This window comes from Gobio gobio (genome assembly GCF_949357685.1).
Source record: "Gobio gobio genome assembly, chromosome: 23".
Taxonomy (NCBI): domain Eukaryota; kingdom Metazoa; phylum Chordata; class Actinopteri; order Cypriniformes; family Gobionidae; genus Gobio; species Gobio gobio.
Genome location: NC_137119.1, coordinates 5,468,261 through 5,495,394, shown reverse-complemented (window position 1 = coordinate 5,495,394; position 27,134 = coordinate 5,468,261). Strand labels below are relative to the sequence as shown.

Here is a 27,134-nt window from a genome sequence, read left to right as displayed (position 1 = left end):
CTCCCTCCTTCTTTAATCCTGCCCAGAACCCCCTACTGACCTGCGCCGACCCATTCCGTTCCCATCCCTTTTCATACACACATCATCTGCATATTAGAAATCTGAAGACTGGCGTTGACGCTCTCTGTCATTCTAATTAAAGGTGTGATGACGAGTTAAGTCCTGCTAATGCTTCAGAGCTGGCTGTTGTCACACAGAAGCGCTTTGAGATGGAGTGTAATGCTGAATTATTGGATTGTCTTGTTATTTGTGTTGTTAGCGTGTCATCTGAATGGCTCTGAGGATCGGCTGTAATGGAGGGCATTTTGCAGTGATTTACAGAGACTGCCAGACAGTAATGGACTGTTCGATCAGCCGGTTTATTTGAGAGAGCAGGACGATTCTCTTGACCGTGTCAATCATTCTTTCTTGCTCTCTCTTTTTCTTTGCACGTATTTACCGTGGTAACTGTAGTTTCCGCCCAGGTACCAAAGTTACTACAGTTACTGCTGGGAAAATAAAACTGTGGTAACCCCAAATCAGAAAAAGTTGGGACAGTATGGAAACCGCAAAAAAAAGAAGTGATTTCTAAATTTACTTTGACTTGTATTTCATTGCAGACAATATGAACACAAAATATTTCATGTTTTGTCTGGTCAACTTCATGTCATTTGTAAATATGCATCATTTCCTGTCATTCAGACCTGCAACACATTTCAAAAAAAGTTGGGACAGTAAAGCATTTACCACTTTGTAATGTTGCCATTCCTTTTCACAACACTTAAAAGACGTTTAGGGACTGAAGACACCAAGTGATGAAGTGTTTCAGGTGTAATTTTGTCCCATTCTTCCTGCAAACAAGTCTTAAGGTGGGCAACAGTACGTGGTCTTCGTTGTCGCATCACATTCTCTATTGGAGACAGGTCGGGACTGAGGCAGGCCAGTCAAGTACCCGTACCCTCTTCCTCCGCAGCCAGGACTTTGTAATGTGTGCAGAATGTGGTTTTGCATTGTCTTGTTGAAATATGCATGGACGTCCCTGGAAAAGATGTCTTCTTGAAGGCAGCATATTATGCTCCAAAATCTCTATGTACTTTTCAGCATTAATGGTGCCTTCACAGAAGTGCAAGTTACCTTTGCCAAGGGCACTGACACAACCCCATACCATGACAGACCCTGGCTTTTGGACTTGTTGCTGGTAACAGTCTGGATGATCCTTTTCTTCTTTGGTCCGGAGCACACGGCGTCCATTCCTCCCAAAAAATACCTGAAATACTGATTCCTCTGACCACAGTACACGTTTCCACTGTGTGATGGTCCATCCCAGATGCCTCCGAGCCCAGAGAAGTTGACTGCGCTTCTGGACACTGTTAACATAGGGCTTCCTTTTGGCACAGTACAGTTTTAACTGGCATTTGTGGATGTAACTACGTATTGTGGTACTTGACAAAGGTTTGCCAAAGTAGTCCTGAGCCCATGTGCTGATATCGCTTCTAGATGAATGACGATTCTTGATGCAGTGCCGCCTGAGGGATCGGAGATCACGGTTGTTCAGCTTAGGCTTGCGCTCTTGTCCTTTACGCACTGAAATTCCTCCAGATTCCTTGAATCTTTGAATTATGTTATGCACTGTTGAATGTGAAATATCCAAATCTCTTCCTATCTCTCTTTGAGGAACATTGTTTTTAAACATTTCAATAATTTTCTCACGTATTTGTTGGCAAACTGGCGATCCTCGGCCCATCTTTGCTCCTAAAGGATTAGACCTTTCTTGGATGCTGCTTTTGTACCAAATCATAATTACAATCAACTGTTGACATCACCTGTTTCAAATCACATCATTATTTAACCATTTTACCTCATTACTAGCCCTAAATTGCTCCTGTCCCAACTTTTTTTGAAATGTGTTGCAGGTCTGATTGACAGGAAAGGATGCATATTTACAAATGACATGAAGTTGACCAGACAAAACATGAAATATTTTGTGCTCATATTCATGGGCGTCAGTTTGGTTTGAAATGTGCTGGGGACAGAGACGCATTCAGAAGTGCATTTTCAGAAGTGCTGGGTACATTTTTTTTTCTCTTTCACGCAGGTCATGTTTTGAAAGACTATGTCCTGCAGCTTACTAATGTAAATAAATAAAAATGTCAGATGAGAGACATATTGCGGGTCTTATAGCCTATCTTACTCATGCCGACGAAAGCGCCCCGCGAATTCTTTAATATTTTTCATTTTTGCAATTTTTTTTACCACTTCATTATCAGAGTCCCACTGGAGCCCGTGTTTTTTTATCCTCCCTATTACACATTAGTTACAGCCATTAAAATAGTTCAGTTTTGTTTTTAATGTCAAAGTAGATATATTTCGTTTTGTTTCTTTATTAAGTTAATTTAGAAAAATGTTTAAAGCATTTAATGTTTGTTAAACTAAAGTTTTTGCTTTTTAAAGTGACGACCAAGCGGCCAGCGGCCGACAGTGAGTTAACCCAACACTTTAGCCTCTGAAATCAACACTTGACTTGTCTTGCTTATTAAATCCATAAAAAACACTTAAAGCATCGTTTAAACGTTTAGCCTATTATCACCACCATCACAGTAAAAAGGCATTTTTGACAAGATGAGGCAGGCAGATCGCAACGGCGCGCGCAAACAAAATGGGCTACACAATCTAAACAAATAATTAAAAATAAAAAACATGCTGGTTGTCTTACCTTAGGCTACACCTCTCCGCGAAATGAATATATATCCGATCTTCAATTCCCGTGCTATATGCACATTTAACGGAGTTCATGTCAACGAAATCAACCGATATGAGTATTTTATTCATCAGCTCTTTTCAACATCAAAGACCGCATTATGAGAACGAGCGACCTAAACACTGGTAAGAGCATTTAGTCTCATTAATTTTAATGAAGATGATTGTGCTTTTGTTTTGAGCATCTAAAACGTAGCTTATTTTCAGTTTCACTTGTGGCAGTTTGCGTGTTGGCTTGCTTTACTCATTTGCGGCGATGCGTGTTGCATAGCGCCGTCCTATAGCCTAAAAAAGCCCGAAGCCCGGTCCGCGTCTGAGGTAGGCTATGACTGGAAAATTGGCCCGAAGCCCGGCCCTAGGGCGTAAAAAAGTCGGGGCCCGTCGGGCTTGGGCAGAAATGTAGGGCTCTACTTTGAGTAAGGCTGAAAGCGTCTTTCTTTTTAATACATTTCTTGAATGTCTCAATTACAGTAGGCCTGGCCTATAGATAATTATGATATTTGTGGCTGCACCGGGGTCCGTCATTACGCTAAATCATGAGCGGTCCATGGCACCTGCTACCCATGGCTGTTAAGAACTGTATAGGCTACATCAATCCATTACAACAATTTTGTGTTATGGGCACTGCCACTGATACAGGCAGCGGAAGAGCCTATTTTACGGAGCTTGCTTCTGCTTTTCAAACGTTTTTACAACAAAAGATGTCGTTAAAACGACATAAGATCTCGTTATTATGAGAAAAGATGTAGTTAAAACGACATAAGATATCGTTATTACGACACAATTGAGTGGAAAAAATAATATGTGTGTGTCAGCAATGCTTCACCGCAAAATTGAACTCGAGGTTTAAAAAAAAAAAAAAAAAGTGGTGGGTACAAAAGGACTCATGACGAAATCTGGTGGGTACGCGTCCCCCCCGTCCCCCCCGAAATCGACGCCTATGCTCATATTGTCTGCAATGAAATACAAGTCAAAGTATATTTAGAAATCACTTCTTTTTTTGCATTTTCCATACTGTCCCAACTTTTTCTGATTTGGGGTTGTATAAACTACTATAGAATCATATTTTGTTGTATTGTTTTGGATATGTACCATGATAATACGTATGGTTTTCAACGTGGCGCCATGATAATACCATGTTTTTTTTCGAGATAGTAATTTATTTATTTATTTATTGGTATAGTAATGTCATAATCCAACACGGTCTCACACCAACTCGACACTTGGTCAGTTTTTTTTGTTCCAGAAGCCATTTCACTCAGATATACGTCACAGTATGGAAAGAAAGACTATCAATTTCATGCCAACTTTATGAGGGCGATTAAATGATCACAGAAAGCTCATTTCTGGCTCATCTATCCCTTTAAGTAAAGTATGGGTATCTGGAGCTCGGAGTAATTGACATGCCAATTTGGCGAATAGGTTGTGAAAGCTGTTTGTTAGGGTGTGTGATAGGGTCAGGCGACCTGCGGCTATCCCGGTCTCCTTTAGGTTGAGACAGGAGAAAGTATTTTAACATCAAAAACTACACACATCACCTTTAAACAAAAGACTAATGGAAATACTGAGAGTGGTTTTTGGGACTTTACGAACTATTAAGTCATTAATCTAAAATTGCCATTTTATCCGACCTTCATCAGGATGATTTTGGAGGTTGATTTCCGGGACGCTCAGCGCGGGTCATTAGTATTCCTGTGGACAGGGTGTGAGGGGACGTTCACTCACATTTATGGTGTTTAAGGACATTAAGGAGGCTTTAAATACAGTCCTGAGTCTCTGTCACACCCCACATAAAAATACACTCAAACAGCAACTTCAATTCAATCTCATGCTAGTTCCTAAATGTTTTACGTTTTGGCGTATTTGAAATGTTTTGTTAAAATGCCTTCGTCCATTTAGAGAAAAAAATGCTGGCTACCTTTTTTTTACCGCAAGATTTTGAGTCACCTATAAACTGTTTTGTCTTACAGTAAAAAAAAAAAAAAGTCTTACTATACACTTTTAGAAGAAAATATTCTATATAGAAGCTTAAAGGGTTATGTCAGCCGCTTCATACACTGATCAGGCATAACATTATGACCGGTGAAGTGAATAACACTGATTATCTCTTAATCACCTGTTAGTGGGTGGGATATATTAGGCAGCAAGTGAACATTTTGAATCATTTTGTCCTCAGAGTTGATGTGTTAGAAGCAGGAAAAATGGGCAAGCATAAGGATTTGAGTGAGTTTGACAAGGACCAAATTGTGAAGTCTAGACGACTGGGTCAGAGCATCTCCAAAACTGCAGATCTTGTGGGGTGTTCCTGGTCTACAGTGGTCAGTCTCTATCAAAAGTGCTCAGAGGAAGGAACAGTGGAGAACCGGCAATATTAACAAATATCAGCTCAACCAATGGCGTGAGTTTGGGGCGGAGCTTCCTGTTTATCCAAACTCAGATGCCATTCTAATTGCTTTTTTGGAAGAATGAATCACTTTACAAAAATCACATTTGTCATTGTAGCCTCAAAACTCAACTGCATTTGATACTTAACGATTTAATTTGGCTCAGGTAATAACAATGACAACACACTTTCACTGCAATGACAATAATAGCATAAACTGTTTGTATATAAGGGTCCCTTTCTGACAGCCGCTACTGCTGCTTCCACAGCACACATCCGTCACTCTCCTGCGGGAAATTGAGTTATTAGTCCCGTGACAAAGTTATCATGAGGTTATTACACCGCAGCTGGCCTTAACACAGCTGGATTAACCACTGCAATTCATCAACGCACGCTTCAGATGTGCAAACGCAGACTACAGGGACAAAGGAAGACTTTTTTCTTTAGGTAAATTTACTTCAGAAGCTAAACAAAAAATGTTCTTCACAAAATCTATATACATAATTTTGTTTTTAAAGAATGTATTTTGTAGTTTAGTTTATGTCACTGGCAAATGTTTGTTTTCCTTGTTAAGACGCATACTTTCTGATTTATGTTTGAAATAAGGAACTGTGTTATGTTAGTATCATTTAGGTACTATTATAGTTTGTATTATTATTTTGAATCAGGTTTTTTATATATTTTCCATTTTCATGTCTGTAATTTTGTTGTGTTTTTCATTTTTAATATTTGTTTGAATGTCTATATAGTGCGCAGTCATGTTGGGACAGGGACCATGAAATTGTCCAAAATGTCTTGGCATGCTGAAGCATTAAGAGTTCCTTTCAGTGGAACGAAGGGACCAAGCCCAACCCCTGAAAAACAACCCCCATGCCATAATCCCCCCTCCACCAAACTTTACACTTGGCACAATGCAGTAGGCAAGTACCGTTCACCTGGCAACCGGCAAACCCAGACAGAGAAGCGTGATTGGTCACTCCAGAGAACACGTCTCCACTGCTCTAGAGTCCAGTGGTGGCGCGCTTTACCCCACTGCATCCTACGCTTTGCATTGCACTTGGTGATGTAAGGCTTGGATGAGCTGCTCGGCCGACCCATTCTCTCACAAATGTTTGTAGAAATGTCTGCAAGCCTAGTGCTAGATTGTATACACCTGTGGCCATGAAGTGATCGAACACCTGAATTCAATGATTTGGAGGGACGTCCCAATATTTTTGGCAATATAGTGTATAGTGTTTAATGGAAAAATTCTGATTTAGAAAATAATATTAAGCAATGTATCCAACACTGCAAAAAAAAAAAGCAGAAAACAAACATTTTGTCCATTTTTATACAGACTAATTTGTACAACACTGAGGTACAGTGTAAATCTAGTGTCTTTTTCCCCGATTATGATTGCAATCAACAAACAATAGAAATGCGAGACTGTATCCTCTGAATAGCTGACTGCTTCTTTGGAGAGGGATATGAATAGATAGACAAAATCAATATGCTGGTGACGGTGTGAAAAAGTGCTGAGCGGGAGAGCCCAGGGGGTGGCACGGCAAGCCAGAGGTAAAAAACATTAGAATAGGGAAAAACTGCGATGAATATGAAACAGAGGGTGGCTGTGCAGACGCTGCTAAAGCGCAAAGTCAGGATCAGTCCCATCTGTCGGTGCGCCACCATCAAGCCCAAAGGATTTAAGGGTTTGCTTGCCGTCCTCAAAGTGTCCCAAAGTTCCTCAGCATTGGTCTTTGAGCTGTTAGGAAAGTTATTTGTAGTTAAAGAGGACCTATTTTCCCATGTTCAGCTCTCTTTAGTGTGTAATGTTGCAGTTTGAGCATGAAAAAGCTCTGCAAAGTTACAAAGTCCCTTCAGCGGGAGTTATTATCAGTGTCAGTGTCTCTGAACTCCCTGAAACGCCTCCACTGTAGTCTTGAGTTTTCTTCCGGGAACCAACACGCCACAATATTCCTCATTTAATAATTCATACGCTGAATAAAGGGGCGGGGCCTGGCTGAATTGGTTAGTAGTGTGTTGAAACTGGCGGCGGGACATTTCACAAACACGCTCAAAACGCTTGACCGATCACAACACACTGCTCCAGCCGACCAATCAGAGCACGATGTGCTTTTCAGAAGGAGGGGCTTCATAGAGACAGAAACTAAACAGAGCGTTACTGACAGATGGAGAATATGGGGAAATAATCAACAGTATGAGCCCAAAAACAATTTCAAGACTAAAAAAGGGCATAATAGGTACTTATCAAGCTATCAACCTTTTATCAGTGTTGCGCAAAAGCATTGGGAAAGTACTTTTGTTTTTTATTTCTCTATTTTCCTGGTCTACACCTCTATTTTTAGATTGTATCAAATGAAGGTGGGTGGCTCAATCCAGCTTCTCTAAATCTAATATCCAGCAGAGTTTAGCCCTGGCTCTAATCAAACACAATGCTGAAGGTCTTGGGAGTTCAGGCAGGTTTGTTAGATCAGGACTGGAGCTACGCTCTGCAGGAAAGCAGATTTCCGGGAAAAGGTACAAACAGGAATCAAACCGAAAGCCCTCGGAAATTCATTAAAATTGTTTTATGCAAGCATTTTTTTACCTGCGCACTCGGGTTTCAGTGGTGAAGAGAGACTGAGTTAGATGAAGAAATGAGGAAAGAACTGTATGAAAGAAAGCAGAAGAAAATGAGGAAATAAATAAGGGACATTTTCAACAGAACTTGAAGTCTTTAATATCAACAATACCTATAAAAAACTCTTGGTTAGCATTTCCCGTTGCTCTGCATGCTGACATCTTTGCTTAAGGACATTTAACTGGGAAGGATTTTGTGAGGTCTTTCTTGAACTGAGGGTTAAAGTTCACACAAGGGCCTTAGTAGCCCTATAATATTAGTTAATAACTAATACATAATTTGGTTGCATAATATGACATTTACCTTTATTGATACACTAAGAAGCTTCTTTATTTGTGAACAGAAGTAGAGAAGTAAACTATGCATTGCAGTTTTGTTCTTATAATGTATATATTTAAATATGTGCACTACCATTCACAAATTTGTGGTCAGTGAGATTAATGTTTTTAAAGAATTCCCTAATGCTCACTAAGGCAGTCATAAAAACAGCAATATTAGGCAATATCATTACAATTTAAATGAACTGTTTTCTATGTGAATATATGTCCTGTGATCAAAGCTGACCGGACTATTGGAGATATTTTGGCTATTTGCAATCCGCCATAAAACAGAGCGACGTGTACTGCTCATCATAGGTTCACCACACGATGATATAATTATTCAATGATCTTTCTTCTTCGAAGTTCTTCCATATAGCATTGAGCCCAACACAGCGCTAACTCTATTAGCCTAATATCAGTTCACACATGGGCTTATCGCCTTGTTAGTTGTAGTGGGTGACTGACAGCAAGCTAACGTTACCAAACTATAATCACTACATCGGACTTATGGAAAAATACATTGGTATCATCATTTTTTGTCTTTGGTGATTTATTAATAACTCAGCATCGCTTGTATTGAAAGAGAAATAAAATCATTTCATCCGATGTTTAAAGTGGATAAAATAGACTTGACAGACCTTACTGGAGTTCCACAACTACTGAACTTTGTGCTCTCCCAGCCACCGCAGTTGTGTGTCAGTGAGGTGTGTGTGTGTCTGTGAGGTGTGTGTGTGTGTGTGTGTCTGTGAGGTGTGTGTGTGTGTGTCTGTGAGGTGTGTGTGTGTGTGTGTGTGTGTGTGTGTGTCTGTGGAGTTTGTGTGTGTGTCTGTGAGGTGTGTGTGTGTGTGTGTGTCTTTGAGGTGTGTGTGTGTGTGTGTGTGTGTCTGTGAGGTGTGTGTGTGTGTGTCTGTGAGGTTTGTGTGTGTGTCTGTGAGGTGTGTGTGTGTGTGTGTGTCTGTGAGGTGTGTGTGTGTGTCTTTGAGGTGTGTGTGTGTGTCTTTGAGGTGTGTGTGTGTGTGTGCCTGTGAGGTGTGTGTGTGTGTGTGTGTGTGTGTGTGTCTGTGAGGTATGTGTGTGTGTCTGTGAGGTGTGTGTGTGTGTGTGTGTGTGTGTGTGTCTGTGTGTGTGTCTGTGAGGTATGTGTGTGTGTCTGTGAGGTGTGTGTGTGTGTCTGTGAGGTGTGTGTCTGTGTGTGTGTGTGTGTGTGTGTGTGTGTGTGTGTGTGTGTGTCTGTATGTATGTGTGTGTGTGTGTGTGTGTGTGTGTGTGTGTGTGTGTGTGTGTGTCTGTGTGTGTAAGTGTCTGTGAGGTGTGTGTGTGTGTGTGTGTGTGTCTTTGAGGTGTGTGTGTGTGTGTCTGTGAGGTGTGTGTGTGTGTGTGTGGTGTGTGTGTGTCTGTGAGGTATGTGTGTGTGTCTGTGAGGTGTGTGTGTGTGTCTGTGAGGTGTGTGTGTGTGTGTCTGTGTGTGTGTGTGTGTGTGTGTGTCTGTGTGTGTGTGTGTGTGTCTGTCTGTGAGGTGTGTGTGTGTGTGTGTGTGTGTGTGTGTGTGTGTCTGTATGTGTGTGTGTGTGTGTGTGTGTGTGTGTGTGAGTGTAAGTGTCTGTGAGGTGTGTGTGTGTGTCTGTGAGGTGTGTGTGTGTCTTTGAGGTGTGTGTGTGTGTGTGTGTGTGTGTGTCTGTGAGGTGTGTGTGTGTCTGTGAGGTGTGTGTGTGTGTGTGTGTGTGTGTCTGTGAGGTGTGTGTGTGTGTGTGTGTGTCTGTATGTGTGTGTGTGTGTGTGTGTGTGTGTGTGTGTGTGTGTGTGTGTGTGTGTGTGTGTGTGTGTGTGTGTGTGTGTGTGTGTGTGTCTGTGACTGTGTGTAAGTGTCTGTGAGGTATGTGTGTGTGTCTCTGTGTGTGTGTGTGTGTGTCTGTCTGTGAGGTATTTGGGTGTGTCTGTGAGGTGTGTGTGTGTGTGTGTGTGTGTGTGTGTCAGTGAGGTGTGTGTGTGTGTTTGTGTGTGTGTGTGTGTCTGTGAGGTGTGTGTGTGTGTGTGTGTGTGTCTGTGAGGTGTGTGTGTGTGTGTCTGTGAGGTGTGTGTGTCTGTGAGGTGTGTGTGTGTGTGTCTGTGAGGTGTGTGTGTGTCTGTGAGGTGTGTGTGTCTGTGAGGTGTGTGTGTCTGTGAGGTGTGTGTGTCTGTGAGGTGTGTGTGTGTATGTGAGGTATTTGGGTGTGTCTGTGAGGTGTGTCTGTGAGGTGTGTGTGTGTGTGTGTGTGTGTGTGTCTGAGGTGAGTGTGTGTGTGTGTGTGTGTGTGTGTGTGTGTGTGTCTGTGAGGTGTGTGTGTGTGTGTGTGTGTGTCGGTGAGTTGTGCGGTGGACCAATCCACTGTAAGGCAAGAGAGCAGGGATTCAAAACGTTTCTAAACATTTTGTTTGCGTTTTTATTGTTTTATGATTTACAAAATTATTTTAATTAAGTATATATATAATTATATTATTGATATATAGAGTGTAGAGTAAAAAAATGCTGACCACAGTTAAGATTTTCCTTTTATTTATTTTTATTTATTTATAATGTCAATGTCATTTAAAGGTTTGGCATGCTGACCAGAAATATGTTTTTTGTTTATTGACAAACATTATCTTCAAAGCACAGCAGAGCCAAATGTTAAATCATTACAGTTCTAGATTTTACTATAGATATGTATTTTATATATTCTATTTATATTAATAATATTATACTCTATTAATATTGAATCTACCTCAGTTTTGATCAATTGTTCCTCTGTTTGGGAAGTGTTTGTAATGCATTGACAATAAAGGATCACGATTAACTCTCTGTGTTCTACATCTTTCACTCAGGAGCAAAAATATGCCTTTAAACGATAAAGAAATAAAGATCTGACATTTATCGTGATAACTATCGATATCGAATGATATGGAAAATTATATTGTGATCATTTTTTTCGGCCATATCGCCCGGCCCTAGGTTTAGTCTTTTTTAATACTTTTCATTAGTTAAATATTTGAAAAACCCACAGAGCGAAGTAAAGGGCGACTAATAATAGTAAAGTGATTTACAATAATAATAAAACAAGATATGGAGACAGCTGGAACAACATGAGTAAATAATGAAATCCCTTGAAAATCCTGTAGGTATAGGAGAGCTCTCATAACTGAAGAAGAATGGCCAATGTATGGATATTATAAGTTATAAACCATATGAGGCAGAAGAACAAACGACATGCTCTCTGATCAAACAGGAGATTCGGCTCGCGGTCACCTGAGCAAAGCCACACATCTCCGCCTAATCCAGAAGAAAAAAAAACACAATAATACAAAACACAAAAGAGGCAAAGACAAACAGTGCATTCGTTCCCCTGCCACAGTCTTTTCATTTTTCCTTTCGGGCAGCGAGGCAGAGGTTAGATAAACACAGGGATGTGTCGAGAGAAACGCATTGTATTAAGAGGTGAGCAGTCGCCTCTGGGGGAATGTATTCATTCCTTCTGCTTGCTCAGCTCTCCGCACAACATTGTTATTTTATGAAACATTCGGCTTTTATTGGCCATTTTACAGGCTATTCCGCCACAGGTGTTTGACTGCATTATAACGGCACACTAGAAGAACTGCTCGGCAAACTCAATCTGACCAAAGACGAATCAGAAAAACACAATCGATTGCGGAGGAGTTTAGCCTCCACTGATTGACTCGCTGGACTATGAGGAATGGCATGAACGAGGAAAAGAGAAGGAATATAAAGGAATAGGAAAAAATTATTTTATGATGCTGTTCACTTTATTTAAGCAATTAATCTTGATTTAACACCATTATATTAGGTTTCTGGTTCAGATGTAATTGATTCATATTAAACTGACTTAAAGGGTTAGTTCACCCAAAAATGAAAATTCTGTCATTAATTACTTTCCCTCATGTCGTTCGACACCCGTCAGACCTCCGTTCATCTTCAGAACACAAATGAAGATATTTTTGTTGAAATCTGATGGCTCTGAAAGGCCTCCATTGGCACAATGCACGGTTCACTCTCAAGACCCTTAAAAGACACTAAAGACGTCGTTACAAAGTCCATCTCACTACAGTGGTTCTACAATAGCTTTATGAATCGGCGAGAATAGTTTTTGTGCGCAAAAAAACCCTAAATAACGACTTCTATAGTGATGACGATTTCAAAACACGGCATCATGAAGCTTCGAAGCGTTATGAATCAGTGAGTCGATTCATGATTCGGATCGCGTGTCAAACCGCCAAACTGCTGACTTTGGTGATCCAAACTGCTGAATCGACTCACTGATTCATAACGCTTCGAAGCTTCATGAGGCCGTGTTTTGCGCACAAAAACTATTCTCGCCGATTCATAAAGTTATTTTAGAAACACTGTAGTGAGATGGACTTTGTAACGACGTCTTTAGTACCTTTTAAGGGTCTTGAGAGTGAACCGTGCATTGTGCCAATGGAGGCCTTTCAGAGCCATCAGATTTCAACTAGGGGTGCACCGATCCGATATTAGGATCGGATATCGGCCGCGATACTGACAAAATAGCTGGATCGGGGATCGGAAAAATGAACAGATCCACAAGGCGATCCAGGTGTTTTTTTCCGTCGCAGCAGAACCTACGTCATTCGTCAGCTTCACGTGTGTCGCATGCTAGAAGCAACATTGAGCGAGCCAGAGAGTCGGCTGTGTGGAGGAGATATTTCACGCTTGCCACGCCAACTAGTTCGTCGCTGTTTCGAGGGTATTACTGCAAAGTCAGGGTCTTTCCTGCATTGACATGTTTTTGACGGCCAAAGCCTAATTTGATGAGTTATTGTGATTTACGAGTGATGTAGAACAGATGCTGCGCTTGTGACTGAGTGACAGAGAGACCGATCTGAGAGCTCCTCCCCCGCGCGCGCTCTCTGGGTCTTCAAAATAATCAGTGTTCGCTCTCATATTTCACATATTAATCCAAATCAAAAGCTCGGAAGACCGAAACCATGTTGCACGTGACACATTCGGACAATTTTGTCCTTGAATTATCACTGGGTGTGAATTGCGCTCAAAAAACATTGACTCTTCTCTGACCAGCTGACATAAAGCACTTCAATAAGCGGGAGACAAATTATATCCAGTTATGAAGTGTTTTCTGTGTGTTGACATCTTTCGCGATGTTCTAACAGACGGGATTCGCACACAACGCGTCTGCTAATGTCCGATTCGTGACCTAATGACTCCTTTGAACCGAATCATTTTAACGACTGGCCAGAACAACTGATCTGTCCAACACTGAACTCATGAATCAGTTTATTAATTTACTCAGAACGCAACTGAAATGAGAACACAAGTGTGCTTACCCAATTTAGCAAGAGTGAGTAGTAAGAATTATTTTTAATTATCAACAGTATTTCATCTTATTTCTGTTGACAATGTGTAGTAAAATAAATAGGCCTAGCCTACAATAATTTAATCTGGAGTGAGGTGAAACCAGAACAAAGTTGTTATTAGCTAGCTGAAAATTTGTATTAAATTGCATATGGCAGAAAATTAGACTATTTGTTAATTTGTAATGCTACTTTTTTAATATTGATATGATTATATACCAAAACAATTATCTGTAGTGTAAAAAATGTTTGGTAACTGTCAGATTACTATTGTATGTTTGACCAATACACTGTTTTTTGTTTCCACTGCTACATTTTATTTATTTAAAGAAGTTAGATTACATTCTATTTTAGATTTGAATGCACAATTGTTTTTTTAAATAAATAAGAATTCAACACCTTACATACATCTGTTATTTTGTCTTAGTTATGTTTAGTTAGTAAAGTCTGGTGCCTTTAGTCTCTTCAAGGAAGGTATAAGGTGGAAGATATACAGTTTATTATTAATTCAACAATATATCGGATCGGTATCGGGTATCGACAGATACACAAAGCCCAGGCATCGGTATCGGTATCGGGACTGAAAAAGTCGGATCGGTGCACCCCTAATTTCAACTAAAATATCTTCATTTGTGTTCTGGAGATGAACGGAGGTCTGACGGGTGTCGAACGACATGAGGGTGAGTAATTAATGACAGAATTTTCATTTTTGGGTGAACTAACCCTTTAAGCAATTCATCTTGATTTAACACCCTTATATTGGGTTTCTGGTTCAAATGTAATTGATTCATGTTAAACTGACTTAAAACCGTTACTCTTTGACATAACTTGATGTTTTCATTTTGAAATAACATGTTTCAATCAAGTAACCCAAAGAAATAAGACTTTCACTTCCCATCATGCTTTGCAAAGGGGCTGAATTCGGAGAGTAAATGTTTAAATAAAGTGCTATTTGATGCATTTTTAACAAGATGAGAAAATTGAGAGACTTTTTAATGCTTCATGTTTGGTTATGTTGGTATTTAAAAGTTTGTGTTATGTTAGTGTTTTTGGAGGTTACCATTGGGTGAAGTGTAGAGCGTGTGCTTGGGGTGAGGACTTACTAATAACTATAAAAGTTGTTTTAATAATAAAAATCTAATCTGGGCATGCCATGGATGTAACAAAACCATCTTCTGGCTAGCCAATAAAATCTTGTAAATAGTTTTGTATATGGACTATTCTTTGAATTAATGTAATTAAATAACGGAAAGGATTTCCATGTGATTAAATGGCTTTCCTTCAGCATTAAGCACTTTTGTTAGGCCAACTTAAATAAATGAGCAAACATTGCAAATTAGTTGGGCTGACACTATTAAATTAAGCTGTGGCTAACCATAGTAAATAAGTTGAATCAACCTTAATAAATTAAGTTGACCCAACGTAAGTACATTAAATTGGAATAACAATTGCATAATGCTGAAATAAAGCAAGTTAATCATGTGGAAATACTTTCCATGATTTTTTTATGTTCATGGTCAACCCAACATCACGGGCAAATATCTGTCCTTTCTACATCTATCTATCTAGCCATCGTTTCATCCACCTATCTATCGTTCCATCCATCCATCTATCTAGCCATCGTTCCATCCACCTATCTATCGTTCCATCCATCCATCCATCCATCCATCCATCCATCCATCCATCCATCCACCTATTTATCGTTCCATCCATCCATCCATCCATCCATCCATCCATCCATCCATCCATCCATCCATCCATCCATCCATCCATCCATCCATCCATCCATCCATCCATCCATCTATCGTTCCATCCACCTATCTATCGTTCCATCCACCTATCTATCATTCCATCCATCTATCTAGCCATCGTTCCATCCATCTATCTATCGTTCCATCCATCCACCCATCCATCCATCTAGCCATCGTTCCATCCACCCATACATCCATCCATCTATCTAGCCATCGTTCCATCCATCTATCTATCGTTCCATCCACCTATCTATCATTCCATCCATCCATCCATCCATCTAGCCATCGTTCCATCCATCCATATATCTAGCCATCGTTCCATCCATCTATCTAGCCATCGTTCCATCCATCCATCTAGCCATCGTTCCATCCATCTAGCCATCGTTCCATCCATCTATCTATCGTTCCATCCATTCATCCATCCATCCATCCATCTAGCCATCGTTCCATCCACCTATCTATCGTTCCATCCATCCATCTAGCCATCGTTCCATCCACCTATCTATCGTTCCATCCATCCATGCATCCATCCAGCCATCGTTCCATCCACCTATCTATCGTTCTATCCATCCATCCATCCAACCATCCATGCATCCATCCATCTATCGACCGACTCATCCATCCATCGTTCCATCCATCCATCCATCCATCCATCCATACATACATACATCTATCTTTAGTCTGTCTATCTATCTATTTATCTATCCATCTCAATCTCCATCTACACATTTATATTCATATATTGTCTCTATAAATATAGATTTCAGTCAAAAGGTTAAAAAAATTGAGATTTTTCAGCTGTACTGCATCACCCAATCCTATTTTCAACACAACAAAATACATTGCCATGCAAACCAAAAAAACCCAGCTGGTCCTCTGGCCACACATTTATCGCTGGCTGTTCAGCAAGTATAAAGATCTGGTGGACCATAAGTCACATTAGCAGTCAGATTTCATCTCTGTAGCAAGAGAAGAGCAGAGAGGTTTTGACACTGAGCACCTTCAGTAGTAGTTAGTGGAAATTGATTGTTCAGCAGGGGATAATCTGGACGAGAGCATTGAAGAGGTAAATCACATCAATACTGTATTTCAAACACAAGTGTATGGAAGTCATGGCCGTAGACACAGTCAATATCCTCACCCAAAGCATCAGATGCGCTGCGAAAGGCTTGCTTTGGCACTCGCCCATACAGATATACTTACACACAAAAACACAAGTGTGATCGCTGTTCACATTTCAGATACAAATGCCATCTGGATCAAAGATGAAGTGGCTTTGAAGGTGTGTGTTTGTACTGTAAATGTGAATGTGTGCATTCAGAAAAAACAAAAAACACAATCCCGTAGGGAGGAAAACATGTTTGCTGTTTGCAATTGTTGCTCAACACCTAAACGTGGGGTGGGGTGAAAACATGGGACATATTCACGTCTGAACTGAAGTCGCTGTGTAAGAACTGAGCTGGAGGGAAAATAAACATAACATAAAAATAAACTGAAATAAGTGCAGATGAATACAGTGAGTCAGTGACCAACCAACACATTTTCTCATGAATCATTCAAACTACATTTGGATGTGATCATGGACATTAGGGCCGCACAATTTGGAGAAAAACCTCTAATAGTGGTCTTCTGATTAAAAATATATAAAACATAAATAAACAAATACATACAAAATTCCAGGTTTGCTGTGCCTGTTTGTAGGGTTGGTCAAATTTTTTGTGATTAAATATCAATATGGCTACTTAAAGCTGCAATATGTAAGACGGAGTAAAAGAAAAATGAGTAAAATTTAGAGAAAGCTGCAATATGTAATTTTTTTTCAGGAAAACATCCAAAAGCCACTAGGCCAGTGTTATATATTTTGTTCAGTTGAGTACTTACAATATCCCAAATGTTTCCAACTATTTGTAAATCGTGAGAAATTGCTATTTTACCCGATGAACCGGGACGTGTGAGGGCGTGGCCTGTCGATGACATCATATCTGCGTTAGCCTCGGTTTCCGGTTTTATTTTGCAGAAGCGCTTTACTCTCACTGCAGTGTGAACAAGTGTCATAGCAGCCGCTGAGAGAAACGCACAGAGTAACATCATCACATCATCAACACACTCAGATGTGTCTAATATGATCAACAGAGCTGCGCTACCTCACACTCATGAGCGGAGGAGCGGAAGTGGCGCCGGCGACTGTGGCATAATAAAAGTCCTGCTGCTCGCGAGGCGTGTGTTGTGTTCATCTTATTAACAATCGCTCCAGTGGTTCCTCAGCTCCACAACACTCGTCCTGCTTCTGCTTCAGACTACAGTAACGTTAATAATCACATCCATCAACATGATTTCTGCCCGAGTCCTATCCTGACTCTTTCCCACCGGCTGTGAGGTGAAGACCACATGTCCCAAGATTCTGCCGTCATCAAACTACGCCTTTGTTTTGAACACGCGACCTCTAGTGGATGGAAAAGTTACATATTGCACCTTTAATACTACTACTAAATAAATAATACACAAAATAATTAATTATTTAGAAATATAATTTAGTGCGCCTGCCTCCCATGCCAGAAATGCTGCTCCTGAGAAGGCCATGTAGAACCGGAGGGGTTACACACTATTAGATATAATAGTGGGTGTTCGCGCTGGGTGTTCACACATTTTAATGATCTGAGCTCATGGAGCAGGTGCACTTAGGGCGTGTCTGAATTCACTTTTGCTAGTTTAACGATGGAAAAAAACAGTTGGCGTGCCAGGCGATTGGTCCAAAAGGGTTGTCCCTCGTCTCTTAAAGGTTTAGTTCACCCAAAAATGAAAATTCTGTCATTAATTACTTATGTCGTTCGACACCCGTAAGACCTCCGTTCATCTTCGGATCACAAATGAAGATATTTTAGTGTAAAGCTGATGGCTGAGAAAGGCTTCAGATAGGCCTCCATTGGCATTCAGTACATTTACACTCCCAAGACCCATAAAAGGCACTTAAAACGTCGTTACAAAGTCCATCTCACCACAGTGGCTCTACAATAATTTTACGATGCGACGACAATAGTTTTTGTGCGCAAAAAAAAATCAAAATAACACCTTTATCCAGCTTGTTCTTGTCTTCCGTGTGTGCCTCCACGACGCATGCGCGAGAATATGACGCAGATTCGGCGTTCGGACACATGACCCAGAAGCGATTTGTTTACAAGCAGAGAAAGACGCGCGTGTCTAAGCTGTTGGATTCTACATTGATCAGCTTTAGGTCTCGGCGTAGTTCTCAAAATTGGTTTAAAGTGTGCATTTCATGGATTCCCGAACGCCGGATCTGCGTCATATTCTCGCACTTGCGTCGTAGAGGAATACACGGAAGACAAGAACAAGCTGGATAAAGGTGTTATTTTCATTTTTTTTTGCGCACAAAAACTATTGTCGTCGCATCGTAAAATTATTGTAGAGCCACTGTGGTGAGATGGACTTTGTAACGACGTTTTAAGTGCCTTTTATGGGTCTTGGGATGATTAATGTACTGAATGCCAATGGAGGCCTATCTGAAGCCTTTCTCAGCCATCAGCTTTACACTAAAATATCTTCATTTGTGTTCCGAAGATGAACGGAGGTCTTACGGGTGTCGAACGACATGAGGGTGAGTAATTAATGACAGAATTTTCATTTTTGGGTGAACTAACCCTTTAATGAGTCATGGATGTGTTTTGGGCGTAACGTGCAATAAACCAATCAGAGTCTCATCTCGCATTCCCTTTAAAAGCCAGTAGCGCTCGCACCATGGAGGATTCGCTATTTACATGGAGGAATTTGTGAGCGGAAAGACTGAATGCTTCTCCAGAGAGGAATCCTTTTATTTTTAATATTTATAAATGTGTGTGTGCTGCTGTGTGTCCCTGTGTGTGAAATAATCAGAGTGTATACGTGTTGTACACCGCCTATAGGCGCATATTACTAACACTTTGCCTGTCACGATAACTACTTTTTGTTTCGCGATATATCGTCCCAGAAATAATTCGATAAACTATATTATTGTCATTTTAAGACTGAAATTATGCCACAAATATATAATCCTAATATAACAGCATAATAATGCAAGTAGACCTATACACTTTCAAATGACAACCTTTTAATTATTTAGATCATGGAAATTAAGGGTAAAAATTTATTATAAATAAAATATATATATTTTTTAATAAATAGTAAATAAACATTTTCCCTTGTGAAACGGCTTTAACACTCGTCATTCTGCATTTATATGTGCAGTGGATCAGGGGATTGCGGTTTTGAAATCGAGTCCATTTGGGCTTATTCTTCCAAACTGTCAGTAGTTGTCAGGAAAACACTATAACGCCTCAAATGGCGGCTTTTTTTTCACCTGTCGATAACCGCTCTGTGTATGAAGGAACTGCCCGAGAACCACTTTCGCCTCCGTCACGGAAAACATACAAGATGACAGCACAGTCAAGTAAAATGGCGATGACATTCATTATCATGTAAACATAATGGGCGATATATTGCATCACAAAAAAAAGATTGAGGTCATGTACATATATTGTGCGATATATCGATATATTGATTATTGTGACAGGCCTAACTAACACACCCTTTAAATAACACAAAAATACTGCACTGTTGACTTTAGAGCAGGTTTGTGCTGGTCAATGGCAAAATAGCAAAGCACCAACAATGCTCCTGGACACACCTGGTGTTCAGACCAGATGCGCGAGTGTGTTTGCTATTTAAACCACGTGACGCTGGACATGAAAATGAGAACTGCGTCGGGCTGAAACTAGCAGAACACACTTGCGTCCCGCCTGGTGTCACATTGCTCCGGGTGTATGATAGGGCCCGAAGTGTACACATAAAAACTGAAGTCAGGCCCGGTTCTACAGGGGTGCTAAGCACCCTCAAACGCAAGCAAAAGCACCCTCAGTTGATACTGTAATAATATTGGCGAAACAGATTTGGCAGATTTGCACATTTGTGTCTGAGTTCTGGAGAGCGTCAAATGCATCTATTTTCAGCGTGCTTTTGCATCGGTGAGTAATGCAGCCAATCACAGATAGTCGTTGATCTCTCGAACGCGTATCAGAATCTGAAAATAGTTTTTTATTCAGTGCTGAGTTAATGCAGGCTCGCAAAACCTCTCGAAACCTCTCTAACAAACAAAGCCAAGACACGACGCAAGTAAGAGATTTATTGTTGACGACTTCCTTTCTATAAAGGAACTTTGTGAGATCGCGATGAACTAACAAAGCAACAGCATTTTAGTGATCGTTGGCTCACTTTCGAGGCTACAGTCATTAATTTAATAAAACTATTATTGCTAAGAGGACTGACGGCCAATCGCATGCAGCAAAGTGACATCTAAATATAAATGCCACTCTGCACGAGACAGAAATATCCCCCAGATTAGAGGTTTTGCCTCTGTAGACGACATCTTTTAGTGAATTTCTCTGACAACATACACAGTTTTAAGTCTGGATATTCTTATGAAATACAAGACATTCTTATGAAAATATTATTACACTTCTTTTTACATTACAACACATTAATATGCAAATTAGATACAGTATATAGATGCATTGCCTATAGAATGTGCATGGCATTTATGGCCATGTTTACACACACATATTGCATCAAGTAAAATGGTATATCAAATGATTATGTATCTTTCATAAAATTGAGAATCATCTTTATACAAAGTTTGGATAAAAAAAAAAATCCCATTGTTTGCCTATTCATGTCTTTTAATTTTCTCAATAAAGGGGTTCTGGTGCCCTATTTTTTTTATGCTCCAAACAATAAAAATAAAAAAATTCTAAATTCACAAAACCTTTTTTTCTGGTTCTCAATGTTACAATACTAGTAACGCATTGAAGCAATGTAAAGGCAGACTAATAGATTAATACACAATTTGTAGCAAAATATTTTTGAAATTCCAAGTATTGGTAAATGACTTGTAAATAAATAATCATACATTTCTCACTGTACACTGCTATATATTGTGGAGCCGTTGCTTAGCCTATCTGCACTTTACTAGAGCACCCTCAGCAATTTCAGAAGCTCCCTCAGTGATTTGATTCTGGAACCGGGCCTGACTGAAGTATACTTTGAGCTGAAACAAGTCTTCAACTACACTTTTGAATAAAATCTAATTCTGATTGAAACCAGGAAATCAACAACAAAACACCTGGCCATTAATTCATGTATCTTAGTTCGCTCATCTGGTTTACTTTCCATTCACTTCTCAGTTCAGTCTTGAACTAATCTCCAAATCACTCAGGTCTGCTCATCATCATGTTCAAAATGGAGACCAACATAAATGATGTCATGTCAAAAGCATTAATGAGCAGAAAGCAACAGCTTGACTGTGTTGACGCTGCCTCTCGAGAGAATTTAGCAGTCACATTTTTTGTGTCTCTTCAGGACGGATTTCTCACAGCTGTGGTGCACTGTTAGAAAACCATGACACTATTGTGTTGATTATTTTACACTGTATAGAAAAGCTTGTCTTGCATACTAATATGGACGGCATTATCATATTTCAATGATTTTAATTTGATATAATTTTAAAAGGCATTTATTAATGACATTGGGCCCCATCATACACCCGTCGCAATGCAAAGTGTGTTGCTAGCTTCAGCCCGACGCAGTTCTCATTTTCACGTCCAGCTCCACGTTGTTTAAATAGCAAACGCTCTCGCGCATCTGTTCACCCATGGGCGTCTGTTGTAGTGATTAGCTCCATATAAAATGTTAACATCACTGAAACCCACATTATATCGCTATCGGAATTAAATACAAACACTCGCTGGCTGTTTAAAGGGAGTTTGGAGTTAAAGTGTAATATTAATCTTTTATATTGTGTTATGTAGCTTGATGCTAACTGTAGCTCTAATGCACCTGTCACGCCAGGAGCTATATTTTATTTCACATAAGGGTACCAAAAGCATGCTTTCTCTTGTTTGTCTGTTTGCTAAAAATACTTTAGATAGTAGGTTTTAATGCAAAATGGGATGAATGTGGGGTTGATGGCCCATCCAGAATCTGAATAGGTTATAACAGCTCAATTCCAAAACAAAAGAAGGATAATGAAGATTAAGTAATTCATGACAGACGTGTGAAAAGTTAATTGAATGAAAACAATAGACTATGAATTAAGCAGTTGAAAGACTAGTTAGACTTTAAGTATGTGTTTTATGGATAAGATGACAATAACATAACGATAGCATTCATACAATATGCTTCATAAAATACATAATTTTAGAGATTTCATCCACAGATTTGAAATGAAGCATGACAACACGTGTGGCTTCACTTTAATTGTGGTTATAAGTTGTTATACTACATTCACATAATATTTGTATACATTTAAAATTATTTATATTTTTTTATTTTTGTTTTAATGTTTGAGCCTATATATCTCCATATTAATAACAGTCGGAGTAATTCTGAGTCTTGAATTGTAAACTCTTAAGCATTGGTTTTCTGGATATATGTTTCTTATGTGTATATTCAGAAAGACTTGCTAGCAGCAGCCCTTTTATTTGGGGTATGTCAAAATGCCCCACTTGACAAACTGGGCGGGTGACAAGAAAGGGGTTGAAATAGGGCTCAATATGTGGTAGAGAGAGGACAGAATAGTTGAGGGGTGTTGGGTGTCAATCAGGAAATGTTGCAAGCCAGATTCAAACTTGTACCTTCCACATGAGCACCACAGCTGCATACCAAATCACATACTAACGCCCCCCCCCACACACACCGCATAGTAGGCAAAAAACAATAAGTAAAAAGAGTATGTCTGAATTCACAGTATTCATAAAACAGTAGGTGAGAAGCATCAGGATCAGGCCATGGTATAGTATTTGTCAATGGCAGTGAAGTAACGCAACTGACGCTGGTAGGTCACATGATCACGACAACATGGCGAATGTAGTAAATCTGAATTACATTTATACTGCACACACTCATTCTCCATACAACATGCTTTTAAAATGGCTGTTTAGAACTTATATATGTAAATAACCTACAGAGTTTGTGAGCAGCACAGTTTGTGAGCAGCACAGAGTGGGCTCTGATTGGTTCACATTCTGTTTTCCATTTAATTTTCCATTATAACACACAATTCTAACTTAACCTTAGGTAGAGGAGAGGACAAGCGAGAGACCACACACACACACACACACACACACACACACACACACACACACACACACACACACACACACACACACACACACACACACACACACACACACGTCGCTCTTGCTGTTTATGGGAGGCCCTGTCCTCTCCATGGTGAAATTTACACACACCACTATAAAGTCAAACTCATTTTGGTCCTGGTAAATATATAGCCGTTATTCCACCTGAGGGGGGATGGGAGGTTAAGGCGGGAAAGCCCTGGATTAATCTGTTCAGGCGTCTCACACACAGAGCGAGGCCTGGCTCTACATTCAACAGGCTGAGTTATAGCCAACAATACACCACCACAAGAGAATCCACCGTTCAGCTCTGGAAAACAGCAAAGCAGCCGTGAAAGATACACACTTTAGCTAATCTGAGAGTGAATAAATGTCTTCAATCTCTGTCCCAGGAATACAATGAAGAATACATTTAGTTCTACTGGTAATTGGTTGTTTTCGTCTTTTAACTCTTTCCCCGCCAGCGCTTAAAAAAAAAAAGTTACCAGCCACCGGCAGGGTTTTTGATCATTTTCACAAAAATGTAATGGCCCATAGAATATTGTGTTGTGTGAATATCGGAGTATGCCATATATCAAAAGAAAGAGCAGACATTTTGCTGCTTCCGTTTTATTCTATATTCATGCATTCCTTTTTTATCAACTCTTAAATATGGGTGAGTTTCATAAAAAAGCAACACTTTGAACAAAAATCTGAGAAAATCAAAGACAACATCCAGATCAGATTCATATCGATGATCAAACACAGATAGATCGAGTTCATCAACACCCCAAAGCTTCACAGTCCTACAGCTCGTCCTGGGTCGACATTTCATTCAGTAACATTAGGCAGTTTTGATTTATATGATGTTTAATATTGATGATCGTGTTATTATAAACAAAACCGACTGAATTTGAAAATCAAGGTAAATTGTACTTAATTTGTCTTCCGGGAAACATGCAAGTATCTTCTTTTGCTTCTGAAAGGCAGTACTAAATGATAAACAATTATATTTAAACAAAATAAGACAAATTTGGACATCAGCACTGAGAATCAATGGTTCAGAAACTTTTTATCAGGGTTATTTTAATAAATTCAGCAATTTTTTTGTCTTGTGGACTATATGGAAACATTTTTTATGTAAAATATCTTATTTAGGCCAGTACTAAATAAAAAATAACATGCATTTTGTATGATCCCTCTTATTTAGTTCAAATTATTCCCATTTTCACAGATTCTGCAAGCGGTTCACATACTTTTTCATGCCACTGTACATGCTTGTTTTTTTTGCGTCTTCTTCGTCTGTCTTTTGATCAGGAGATTCTGCACTCATTCATAAGATGCGTAATAGCGCCCCCTAGCGTATAACAGTGAAAACACGGAAACACAGAAAATTCTGTGTTTGGCGGGGAAAGAGTTAAAGGGGTCATGAATTGAGAAATCATCTTTTCATTCAGCCATAGATATATAAAAATTAATCGTGATATAAGAATATCATGTAAGTTTTGGAGCTGAAAACTTCCTTGTTAGTCAAAGAAAAGCTTTTATTGACAACAGGTCCAGCAAACGAGAGATCTCAGAATATGCCAACCCTTGATGTCATTGTGTGGTGAAACGCCGCCTCAAGCCCGCCCACCGACTCGTGGAGCTAAACAGATCACTCTACCGAGCAATAAACATGCTGAAGATAGCAAGATATTGCGCTGTGCCTGGTTGTGGAAGAACACAGCCGCTGCATAAGCTTCCTTCAGATTCTAATATTAGGAATGTGTGGTTGAACTTTATTTTAATGAAGATCCAGCTCATGTGTGTAAGAAGTTGCACGTTTGTTCGCTTCATTTCACCGCGGATTCGTTTGTAAACAAGATACTGGTCGAGACTGGATTTGCAGACAGATTGAGATTAAAACACAATGCTGTGTCTTCTATATCGGATCCAACAGGAATGGTGCAACACTAATGTGAGTAAAACGTGTTTATATGTGATAGTAGTATTGCATTGTTACAGATGGTTTGATATCTACTGATTATGTTGCGGAAGTTTTGAACATGCTGATTTGTCTGCAGTGAAGTTTTGCTGATGCACGTGCTTGGCTTGTGTGTGTGTGTGTGTGTGTAAGTGATGCACGTTTCGCGGATATATGCACCGGTCGGGTGGGCCAAGTAATAAAATATAACATTCATATTAATTGCGGGTGGATGAGAGATAAATCATTGTGTTTGTTTGATAAAGACATTTTGCGAGCCCTGTGGGCGGATCATTCCGGTTGCCGTTTCTCCACATTGGAAGCTTTCAAAACAATTCCCCACATGTACTGACGGGGAGCCGAAACTCATTATTAAGCAAAACTGTTATCCAATCATAGCAGTGGGCGTTAGCTTCCAAGTCTTCAGTGCGGCACGCCCATAAAAACAGAGCGTTCCAGGAGAGAGCCTCAAAACCAGGGCAGAAGATAGCCTATTATTATTGACCTCAGACAACAGTATAAAAAAATTAAAAAGCCAGTTCATGACCCCTTTAAAAAACATTGTTGCTCATAAAATGCAAACAATCAATTAGATTGAGAAAACTAACAGGTGGTAAATGGATTTGAAAGCAAGTGATGTCAAATGCATTAGAAACAGTGGTAGGGCAGAGGGCTCCTGGCGAGAGGGGCTGCTGGATTTTCAATCATTTTCCAGCTCCCACCAATGAAATCGGGTACAATTTTTAAACATTACATTTTTGATTGTGTATATGCATTATGCACAGTGCAATACACACTTATAACATGTGGTCACATAAAATTAGCTACTAAAAATGATCAGTAATGCTTTGCCCAGTATAGCAGTGTTTAACAAGCTTCACATTCATAAAGATTAGATTTCCCAGCTATTATTGCACATTTTGAAAGAAGTCTCTTCTGCACACTTCATTTATGTGATAAAGTAAAAACATCAATATTATGAAATGTTTTCTGTTGTAATATACTGTAAAGTGTAATTTATTCCTGTGATCAGAGCTGAATTTTCAGCATCATTACTCCAGAATTCCTTGATGAATTGAAAGTTCAAAAGAACAGAAATCTTTAACATTTTAAATGTCTTTACTGTCACTTTTGATCAATTTAATGCATCCTTGTATTAATTTCTTCCAAATAAGGACCCAAAACAGTGCTAAAATAGTCAAATAAAGTACACTTTAAACCTATAATTGCACCAATCAGGCAAAACATTATGAGTGTCTGAAATTACAGGTGAAGTGAATAACACTGATTATCTCTTCATCACGGGACCTGTTAGTGGGTGCTCGCAAAATTGCAAAATCCCTGGTAGGCCTCACTGTAAAAAACACAACTTGAAAAAGTTGAAATGACTGATGTTGTTTTGCACACGTGTTAGCAGAGCATAAGTAGCGCTTATTTTTTCCGGCGCCCATGTTAACAGATTAGATTAGAGCATGTACACCGCATGCAGAGGCGTTTAAATTATTAAAACTAGAGGCATATCTTAACTTTAAGGTTACTTTTATCAAGTAAACTACCTACATATAGCATGTTATATGCATATATGTTTGGGACAGAGGGGAACACGGTCGCATTCAGGAGATATGCTGCCCATCATAAATCAAAGCACGAGACAGACACACCAAGAAAGGAATTTTATTTCACTATTTAAGATGTGCCGGGAATACGTTTTGGTAGCCTGACTGGAAAACACATTAGCCCCCGGGACGTCAGGCTAGCGATCTTGCGAGCCCTGAGGTGGGATATATTAGGCTGCAAGTGAACATTTTGTCCTCAAAGTTAATGTGTTAGAAGCA

The 27,134-nt window shown here is 39.6% G+C and overlaps 1 protein-coding gene across 2 annotated transcripts in view; it reads right to left on the bottom strand.

The window, feature by feature from the left end:
• The window catches only part of lyrm4b (LYR motif containing 4), a 113,207-nt gene that overhangs the window by 54,194 nt on the left and 31,879 nt on the right, over positions 1–27,134 (bottom strand). Inside the window, exon 3 of one of the 2 annotated variants that reach the window (XM_079806003.1) lies at positions 7,707–7,767. The exons of the other annotated variant lie outside the window; for it this stretch is intronic. Coding sequence (XP_079662129.1) covers positions 7,744–7,767 — 24 coding nt within the window. The 3' untranslated portion in view covers positions 7,707–7,743. The remainder of the gene's footprint in view (positions 1–7,706; positions 7,768–27,134) is intronic. 2 annotated transcript variants of the gene reach the window in all.